We start from the raw sequence: 10,615 nt of genomic DNA, 5'->3' as shown, positions 1-10,615 counted from the left end.
CACAGAACTTTTATTCATGCAAAACAAGTGAAGTCATCAGATCTTTATCAAAAAAACATTGTCTATTATAAAGCTGTTTTTATTTTAACAACAACAAAAAGTTGCAAAACATTAAACATCAGTCAAACCCAATTAAAAATACAGACGGTCAAACCGGAGCAAAACCTAAAGGGGCAGTTCACCCCAACATCAAAATACATATTTTTCCTCTTGCCCGTAGTGCCATTTATACGCTTAGATTGTTTTGGTGCGAGTTGCCAAGTTTTGGAGATATCGGTCGTAGAGATGTCTGCCTTCTCTCAAATGTAATGGGACCAAAAGTACTCAGCTTGTGGTGCTCTAAGAGCCAAAAAATACAGCGGAAATAACGGAGTATCAAAACTTCTCCAGTCAAGAATACCTGCATTCAGTCCTTTTTGTACCTGCAGCACCAGCCAAAAGTTTGGACACACTTCTCACTTAATGCTACTTTGAAGAATAAAATATCAAAGAGCAAAAAAACTTTTGTACACCCGTAGGTTGACAGGTGTGTAGGAGGTCATGGGTCAACACTAATTAATAATTAAGACTCTACTCTTGCACAGTCTTTTGCACTTGCAATCAAAGATTTAACAACAATGTGATTAAAGCTTTGATTGCAAGAACAGAAGACAATGTGCAAGCATTTTGCTTTTTAAGAATCTAAAATATAAAACTTTTTTGCTGACTAAATAATTCCATAAAATTCCGTATTTCAGAATTTTGATGTCTCCAGTATTCATCTACAGTGTAGAAAAATAAGAAAAGTAAAAAGCTTAAATAGCACTACAGGTAAGAAGAAAAATATGCATGTTTGTTATTTTTGGTGTGAACTGTCCTTTTAAGCAGAGGGCTGTACTATAAAGGAAGCTCTACATAGCCAGGCTTTCTTTGCACGACTCGACAAAACCTAAAACCCAGGCGGCTTTGTTAGCCAGGTTTCTTCATCAGGCTCTCACATAAAAAGGAGCATCACATGACTCTTCTTCCACACAAATTGGAGCGACTTTCATCCGAATGGCATTCGTTACCACCTTCGTGACACTGAAAACTCTGGGTTTAAGGGCCGTCCACACCAAGAACTAGAACTACAAGAATACTGTAAAAATCGAGTCCACACCACAACTATAAAGCTGTGTTCTCAACTCCACCATCCACTTGACGTAGAATGATTTTTACAGTTTTGTAGTTCTCGTTCTTGGTGTGGACGGCCCTTTAGATTCAACACACATCACTAACACATCAACCTCACATCATAGTACAGCCCTCAGACAACGAGACCACAGAGAACATAATGTTGCTGTTACTTAAACCACTCCTTCCTCGGGGTCGATGAGCGTGGTTCTACTGGAGAACACGTCAGCCAACATGTGCTTGGGGATCTCTGAGCCGCGGACGCGCAGAGTGTAGCAGGCGTCCTCCACTTTCCCCAGGCTCTGCCGCAGCGTGTGCAGCTTCTTGGACACCTCGTACGGGCCCGTGTTGCCGATGTAGGAGAAGCCGTCGTGGATCTGCCGCAGGAACTGGCTCAGCTGGAAGGGCGTGTCGATGTCGCCGTTGCCCACGCTGCTGATGCACATCCGCATCAGCTCTCCAGTCAGGTCGGCCACGCCGAGCAGGTAGTCCGATGGCGTCACCTGGAAGGTCAGGACCTGAGCGCCCAGCGGTAGAGCTTCAGCTGAGCCCTGAGGGGGAAACACGATGAGATGGTGATGGTGAAGACTGAGCATATATAAAAGAATCAACTTCAGTTTTAATAAAATCAGTTTCCTTTTCTTTCATTTTCAAGCCAACACTTATTGACACAGCAACCTCCGAGCATGTTGTTGCCTGTTGGCCTCCTTCTCACTGTTCAATCAGAGGGCACACATCTCACACACACATACACACACACACACACACACACACACACACACACACACACACACACACACACACACACACACACACACACACACACAGTCTAGCCACACGTGCAGAAAGGCAAGTCATCTCAATTTTATGTGAAAGACAAAAGCAATTAGGCTCCTTCTGACTTATTTTATTTCTTTATCTAAAAAGCGACCGAGATTCAGATGGAGAGCAATTGATTTTGAAAGCAATGCAATAACAATTTCAAGCACTTTGTCCAAAAACCCAAGCACTTTTTATACCTTGAAAACTTGTGAAATTGAGCATTTTCCAAACTTTAAAGGCTTTGTATGAACCCTGTGTGATTTTCCTCCAGCATAATGATGCTTTTACCAAAAGATAGCGAGGCTCAAACAATTTTGTCTGCTTCAACAGGCGCCTGTCATTTTTTTAAATAACAGGCAGAGAGGATAAAATGACATAATGAGACATAATGCTTATAAATGTGGTGCATAATAACAACCAATGTTGCATTTGGAAGCCATGGATTTTACCTTTGGATGCTGAGGAAAAGCAAAGCACCTGCTGGCTGTAGCTTCATGAGACACGAGAACTGTATCGACCAAACTCACACCAAGAGAATAAGAGTACTTCCCACACAGAAAACACACAGTGTTTGCAGCCTAACCAGAAAGTCTTCTTTAAATTTACCTTTGGATCGACCTTCTCCGTCCTCATGAACACCAGTCTGGCGTTGATCTCCTCCAGGCTGATGAGGCTGCGGTGTCGGATGTAGTGCAGGAAAGAGACGGCCTCCACGTACTCCTGGATCCCTAGTGCACGAAATTACATCGAAATGGATCATCACAAGACGAGTGGGAAGTACATCCAAATATTTCTCCGCTCCAGCTGTTGAATATAAATGGTGGATGCCTTTTTTTTTCTGTTTTGCCGGGGCTTTGAAAATGTAAATAGCAGATGCCGCAACGCCAACTGAAACTAAAATGCCCGTACTGAAAAAGGCAAGGACTTTTTTTCCTCTTTCAGAACACGCTGATGACACAAAATCAGCTGATTATACCGCCGTTTTTATGTGAGGCTGACTCAAACTTTTGGGTAAAATATCAGGTCTAGTATCAAACGAGCACAGCGCGCAGAGTGTGTATAAACACTACATGGTATCTGCACAGTATAGATCACAGATGTAGATAATGATTCAAATAAAACCTGTTTCCTGTCACTGTCTTTTGATTGAACAACAGTGGCCGTTTTTCGTTGCAGGCTGAGATGACCCCCTCATTTGTTTTCTGGCCTTGTGTAAACAACAATCAAATAATGACAGGACGGAAGACTTTGTGTCTGAAGTTTACTTTTGGAGCGGCAATTGAACTTCAAAGGGCCTCGTATCTCCACGGAGCTAAACCGCAGCGTGCTGCAGAGGCGGGAGGAGGACGTGGGTCATCTCCACTTCGCTCGGAATGACTTTCACTTCTTTTACTGGGTTTATAGTCCAAATCTCAGGAGTGTTTACGCGATGGAGCGAGCAACGGCACTGCATCCAGAAAACTTCATACAGGAGTTTAATATTTTCATGAAGTCCTCTGCCACTTCGCATTTTAAACGGCCAAAAATATTATTATTATTTCAAACATGTATAAAAAATATAAGGAACAGCAATCATTCAGCAAACTCACGATAAACAATTAATGTCTGAAATGGAGTAGGAAGGAGCAAATAATTATCAAGTCCTGCCCCATTTTTATCATCCGTTTAACATGAATATTACAGCTTTTTTCCAAACAACTCAATCAAGCCAATAAAAGTAAACATAAAAAACACATGCAACAACACATAACACATGGCTACATTAATGAAATTATAAGATAAAAAGTCAAAAATTCTGAGTTAAGAGTCATAATTCTGAGATATAAAGTTGTAACTATGAGATGAAAAGTCAAAATTGTGAGATACAAAGCTAAAATCCCGTGATAAAGAGTCCTTTGTCTCATACTGTATAAGAGAGACATCAAACCACAGAGAAGTTGAGATTCTGTTGTCTTTGCACAGAAGCAGACAAAATTTCTCATCGAAGCCTTGCTTTTATACTTGAAGTACATTTCTGAGCCTGTATGTGTACACTTTTTTCCTCGTCTGCTATCCCAGATCAACATATTCATTCACTTTTAGCCTCAGTATAAAATTTAAAGGCCCAGAAACACTATTTTTTCAACCCACAGTTTGATTATCTTAGATGAGAGATTTCTGTAACTATAATTCAACATTGTGTAAATATGTGTTTTGTTTTGTTTTTACCAACTGTTTGTAAACAGACTCTTTCCATGTCAGCAACTTCCTGGTGCTATTTTTAGCTCACAGAGAGAAGAAGTGTGCTCATCAAGCAAGCAGCACTGCAGCCTCTGGAGGCGGAGCAGAGATGTAAGTCATATTCGGCTCTATTTACGAGCAGTGAGGAAACTAAAGGCTGAAGGAGGTTTGTTTGCTCATACTGTTAGATGTTCAGCAAATATTTCAGATGCTAACTGAGCAGCAGTAGATTAATCTTTTAAGTCATATCAGGTGCAGTTTAAAGATGCTTACACTGTTGATAATTAGAAGATCTGTCCATGACTTTTTGTGCAACTGAAAAGCCTAATAAGCATCATTTTTTGTGTTTATTTTTCAGTTTACATTGTGCTAGATCCTCATAATGATGCCAGAGTAATAAAATGATTACATCCATTTGAGACTGCACATCCTCTACAGAAGCCCCGAGAGGCAATTAAGAAAAAAAATCTGGTGAAACATTTTTCAAGGATGATCTAGATTGTTTTTTCTTCAGTGTTTATGACTTAAGGACAGCGGACAAAAGGTTCTGCAAGGACAATCTCTGTACGTTTATTAAATTCTTTTTTCATCTGTGAAACAAATGAAATTTAAAAAAAAAGTTTGGCAGACATATTTTTTCTTTTTTAGAAACTGCACCCTCATTCAGAAAATGAGGTTGCAGACCAACAAAGGCGTCGTGTACAGTCACTGAAGTTAGCTAATGTTAGCTAGTTACCTTGCATTTGGCTAACATTAGCCAGCTATCACAGCAACTAACTAATAATTGACATAGGTTAGCTAGCTTGTTTGCTAGCCTTTAGCTGGCTATCAGATGTAACTAGCTAGCTCACAAGTGACGTAGATTAGCGAGCTAGTTAGCTTGTGTTGTTCTAACACAGACACAGTACATCGAGGTACACAGTACATTATTGGAATACTGAGCCAAAAGGGGCAGGTAAACACATTTCCACAAAACAGCGCATACTGGGCTTTAAGTTATGTTTTCTCTCATTTGGCGGATATCCCACAGGTGTTGTCCAACCAGCAGCAACGTGTATGTAAACACCACCATATTAACAAGGTGTCGCAGTGCGCTTGCGTACACAACAGGGTGTTCAACGCAGCACTGTTTCTGTTTAAATACACGTTTCTCTACATTTTGTCAGGGCTGAACGCAGCCTGAATTTTTTTTTCTCACCTGCCTCTCAGGGCTTCTGTATACTTCTGTGCACCAATCAGGATGTTGCATGAATGAATATTTAATGTTATGGAGATATACTCAAATATTACAGCATCTGAGACTTTGAATTAACTTATTAGATGGACCACATCCTGTTCTCATGTATTAAGCACTTGTAGTCATATATTTTAGGCCCAGGGCCCAGCCTTTATTTGGCAGATTTTTTTTATCATCTTCATAAACAAAAAAACCCTTCAAACATGTAAACACTGCCAGTGGCCCCACAGCTGTGACACTGGCTGAGAGAGAATACAACACAATCTGAGGCGGACAGGATATGACATGAAAAGGTTACACAGGCTTTGAGGCAGGCAGGCGGAGTTCAGTTCCTGAGTTTACTGCCAGGAGCTGTTCATGTTATTTACTCTGAAGCAGCAGTCACCTCTGGTCACTGAGACCCAGAAAAAAAAACAAAATATTACTGGACATGATGTCTAAACAATGACTCAAGGAAAACCAGCTGGAAACTAGAGAGAATTTACTGGCAGGGCCGTTGGAAAAGTTCAGGGCTGAGTGTGCCGATAGTTTTCATGGAAATTCAACAACAATGCATCAATGTCCACAGAAGATTTACAGATGATTTGAGCTTAATGTTTGACCACAGAGCCGTTAGTTGCAGGTGAACCCTGGGAAATACCCCACCAGTCCACTTGTGTTTGCACCGTCTCATAGCTTCGAGCTGGGTCAAGTTAAGAGCTTATCAAAGAGCCGCTCTGCCCTGTTATCAGAGGCAATTATGTTCAGATTTAGCCCGCAATATCTTTAATGGTCCTCATATAAAAAGAGCAGAGCCATTACACATGCCCCGAGACTTCACGTCCAGCCAAGATTATCTGAAGAGGCCGTGCAGCGAGCCCAGCCTCAATCTAATAAAGACGATAAAAATGGGGGAAAAAAATGAAGCGTCTAATTGGTGGGAACTGCCACTGGTCACGTCGCGGAGGATGCAGCGGTGATTCCTGAGTGACCACAATCTAAAAATGACTTCCCCAGCTGCTAGATAACAGCTCACCCTCGCTCCCAGTGATGTTTTTCTCCAAACTCTGCAGACATTTTGGCTACGCTGAACAAAAACTGATATGGATACTAGCGGGATAACAAGTTTATCAGAGGGTGTGGCTTTCGTATCCAGGCCTGTATCAAGGTCACGCTCTCACACTATCAGCCACTTTACAATTAACCTACAGCACAAATAGCAAAGCTGAGGTGACAGCAGCACAGCAAAGATCGTTTTTTTTTTCTTTTTGCAGCTTGACAACTCGTCTGGATGACCGGGGGAGACCGCCACTTGTATTGCTGAAATGCACACGGCTGTAAAAGGGTCTATAAGAGCCGAGGAACTGCACCAGTAGGCTTTGCACGGCTACTTGTGCTGCCGGTGTCCTCTCAGAGCTCAGTGTGGTTTGAGCTATTTTGTCATGACTCAGTCTAAAGCTCTTGTTAACTGTTAAAGTCAACAAGGTAGTGTTTTTGCTGTTTGTTCTTATTTATCCCTTAATTTGAGGCTGTTATTTGTGTCTGGTATGTGGCTACCTTTTGACTCCTTGCTGCAATTTTTGTTGTGATTCTTTTCTCCCGTTTCTCACGCGTTGTCAGGAAGTTAGGAGTAGGACTGTAACTTTTTGTTTGGGTAATTCATTTAGTACTGTGATTTTTGTTCCTACTCAGGGCTGTTGTGTTTGTTATTTCGGCCCGGGCTCTCCCCGATATTGCATTTAAGCTTCTTTATATGGCAATAAAAGTTTTCAAGACTAAACACATCGACTCTTCAGATTCCTTATCTTGGTTTATGTTACTTCCTTTTCCCCAAGACCAGTCATAACTTCAACCTTGTTTCTTGGGACTTTAATTCAATGAATCAGTGATATAATTAAAACAGCTCGGGGCTTGTTTTATGCAGTTTTATGTTAAATGCAAGGATACAGGCACTGATCTGGGATAAAAAAATAAAGAACAAAGGAATTTCTTGTAGATATTATGTTGATTATATGTGCAAAAAATATTTTTATAAAAAACTTTACCTTGAACATTTTTACACACAATCTCATGCAACACTGCAGAACTGTATACTGTAATATTATAAAACAATGAAGCAATCACGTGGAGTATTACAGGCTTGTTTGCTTTCCTAAACTAAAAAAAAAGGTCTACAGAAACTCACCTGGTGTGAACGCTCTGTGAAACTGATAGATGTCCTCCCCTCTGAGCTCTTCGGCAATTTGACCGATTTTCTGCCTGACTCCGTCCAGCTTCACGTCCGCTTCATTCAGAACATCCTCTGTATCCGGAACGCTTCCAATCCAGAGAAAAGACACAGAATCAAAGTTAGAAATCCAAGTTCTTTAATTTACATTAAAACTGGAGTTATATTGTGTCATTCCGATGCTTTTGTATCAGTCCATATTTACTAAGACACACAACTGTCTCCTCACACTTGAAACCAGAACAGAAGGTTTTGAAGTCATGATATCTTCAGGTGACACTTTTTGGAGTTGGTTCATTGACAAAGAATTGACTTTTCCTTCATAGTATTTATCATCGTTCAAGTGGTTTTAATTCCACAATTTAACAACTAAAGACGCTGCAATAACATGTAAATCATTAAACTAAGCAGCTGAATTAAGTGAAGAAATCTCGAATCCCTCCCAAACTAAACTACACCTATTACCATGTCTTCCTATTAAAATGTTTTTTATTTGTTGTAACAGCTTCGATTTTTACTGAGTCCTTTTTTGCTGATTTTATTTGCTTGGATTTTATTGATTGTTCTTTTGAAGGTTTATTTATGTCCTTGGAAAAAAGTTTTTGGTCAAATTGTTTTTCAGATTATGAAGTTGCTCCCTCGTGAAGCATTTGTAACGTGTTTACAAAAGTGCTCTATAAATAAAGATTATTATTATTCCAATAACAGCATCTACCTGGTTACTCTGTGTAAAAGAAAAATAGTCCTCTTGCTCTCGATGGTGACGTCCCGACTGATTTTGACCAGACGTTCATATTTGTCGTGTTTGGTGTCGAGCTCCTGCTGGAAAACTGAAAAGACAGAAATAAAAGTTTAGTTTGAGTACAAATGTCTGAACAGTGATGAAATAAAAGAGCCATGTGGGTGAGAAATGCTGCCAAAGTGCTGAGGATGCAGCGGTTACCTTTGAAAACAGAGATGACAGGCGAGGATGTGTTGCCGCCCGCGTCACGAACCTGCACTCCATCAGCATTTTTCCGGGGACATCCGTCACCTGACGTGAAGAAGACACAGTCAGGTGGTGTTACAGTGTGTGTTCAAGGATAATAAATTACTCTACTTGTTGTCATTTTGTCTAAACTGGTCTCATCAAATTAAAGAGGCAGTCCAACGATTTTGCACACGGAGATCAGTTTAGTCATTCATACTGATGTCATCAGGTTTAAAATATTTAATAAAACAACTGCTACAAACTGTGAATATGGTGCTTGAAAGACATGGGAACAGGACCAGAGGATATCATTGATGGGTTAAGTGATTAAAGCAGTTTTAAACAAAAGATGCCAAAAAAAATATCCAAAATTCTCTGATTCCAACTCCTCAGATGTAAATATTTCTGAATACCTTTGTGCTGTGGACAAATCAAGACATTTGAGGACATCATCTTGAGCGTTAGGAAACACTGATCAACATTTGTCACTAATTTCTGAAATTTAACAAACCAAATAACCAATCAAATAACAGGGCAAATGGCTGACAGATTTATCGACTATGAAAATAAGTAGTTGCAGCCCAAGTTTTAATATCCACATTGTTAACTAACTTGCTCACACATGCAGTCTTTCCCTGAAATGTTCAGGAACATTTCCTGCATGGGCTCATGTGTGAATGGGAGCAGGGAGCGATATTCTGGAAAATCTGTGACTCCAGTTTCCCCTCAAGAGCCTTTTTCACATATAGTTCCCAGTAAATTAGTGATTTTCACTATTCACACATGCAGCTTCATTGCATGCAGCCCTTTGCTCCAACTATTCCAGCATGTATGTGTGACTGGTGAATGGTTATCCCAGTATTTTACTGGTATGAAAAGGGAAAAAGCAGCAAAGAGGCTGTACTTTTACTTCTTCTAATTCTGCTTATATCTAGTACATACATTAATATGTTTAATATGTACTTCAGTTACTGTTCCCATTTACAGTCACTGTAATAGGTAAGGTTTATTATTAGCAATCTGTCATATATGTCAGTACTGTTTTACGTGTGAGTTTAAGTTAATGTATTATGACTATATTTCTAATTAATTCTTTTATTGCATGACTGTTTCTGTGAGTTTGTGTGCACGTGTCTTTCCTTTTCTTTTCTTTTGAATCTATTTTATTTATGCACCACTCATGATATTAGCCTGTTTTGTGTAATTTAATTGCACTGCAATGTCAACATCTGTCAATAAACAATTCTTTACGAAAAAGAAAATGCTATAGCTAGCTGTGTTGTCCCATGTTAATTACAACAATAAGCAATACGACTTTAGTGAAAACTGTTATTCATGTTGAGTCGGACTTACCCTCTCGCTTATTCATGCCTTCACTGTTGTTTTTTTGTTAAATGTAGAAATTTTAAGCTCGTTTAGGGTTAAATTTGAACCGTTTCAGCCCCTGAAGTCCGCGCTGCTGTCCAAATATAACGAAGACTTACATCTGCCGGGGATCAATCAGGGCCACCAGATAAAACAGCTCGGTTTAAACATAAACGTTACCATCTCGGGCCGAAAATAACCTGACTGAAGAAAATCTAAATATCCCACAAAGCGAAAGAAATCGTGTTTACTTGTTTTTAACGACAGGCATTCATATGGCCCTCATGCCGCGCGGGGCTTTTGCGCTATTTACAGACGTAGCAGGAAGTGAAGAGGGTTGCATCATGGGATATGTAGTAACACAGCCGAATGTGGCTTTTTTTTTTTGTTAGACCATTTTCACAGTTTACTAAAGGCATATTTAAGAAATTCAAGTCTGATATAAATATAAATTGTACTTTAAACCGTACATCATCTTTTTTAATTTTCTGAATGTTTCCAAAATTATTTTGTACAACTACTCTGCAATATGTCATGAACACATTATTCGTCTGTCATAAATCTTGTTGATTATACTTGCCAATTTCTGTATACATATATATACATATATATATATATATATATATATATATATATATACATA

The 10,615-nt window shown here is 39.6% G+C and overlaps 1 protein-coding gene across 1 annotated transcript; it reads right to left on the bottom strand.

The window, feature by feature from the left end:
* Positions 1-1,063: 1,063 nt before the first annotated feature.
* Positions 1,064-10,291, bottom strand: tsnax (translin-associated factor X). The gene is made up of 6 exons (XM_084736476.1): positions 9,961-10,291; positions 8,581-8,670; positions 8,353-8,467; positions 7,596-7,726; positions 2,581-2,702; positions 1,064-1,703 (listed from the first exon to the last, which is right to left on the bottom strand). Exons 1-6 carry the CDS (start codon positions 9,974-9,976, stop codon positions 1,326-1,328), a joined length of 852 nt encoding a protein of 283 aa, XP_084592602.1. The 5' UTR covers positions 9,977-10,291; the 3' UTR covers positions 1,064-1,325.
* Positions 10,292-10,615: the final 324 nt, after the last annotated feature.

Source organism: Lutjanus erythropterus, chromosome 14 (genome assembly GCF_056507025.1).
Source record: "Lutjanus erythropterus isolate fLutEry1 chromosome 14, fLutEry1.hap2, whole genome shotgun sequence".
NCBI lineage: Eukaryota > Metazoa > Chordata > Actinopteri > Lutjaniformes > Lutjanidae > Lutjanus > Lutjanus erythropterus.
Note: the sequence above shows the minus strand (reverse complement) of the source record. Positions and strands in the feature narration are given on the sequence as shown.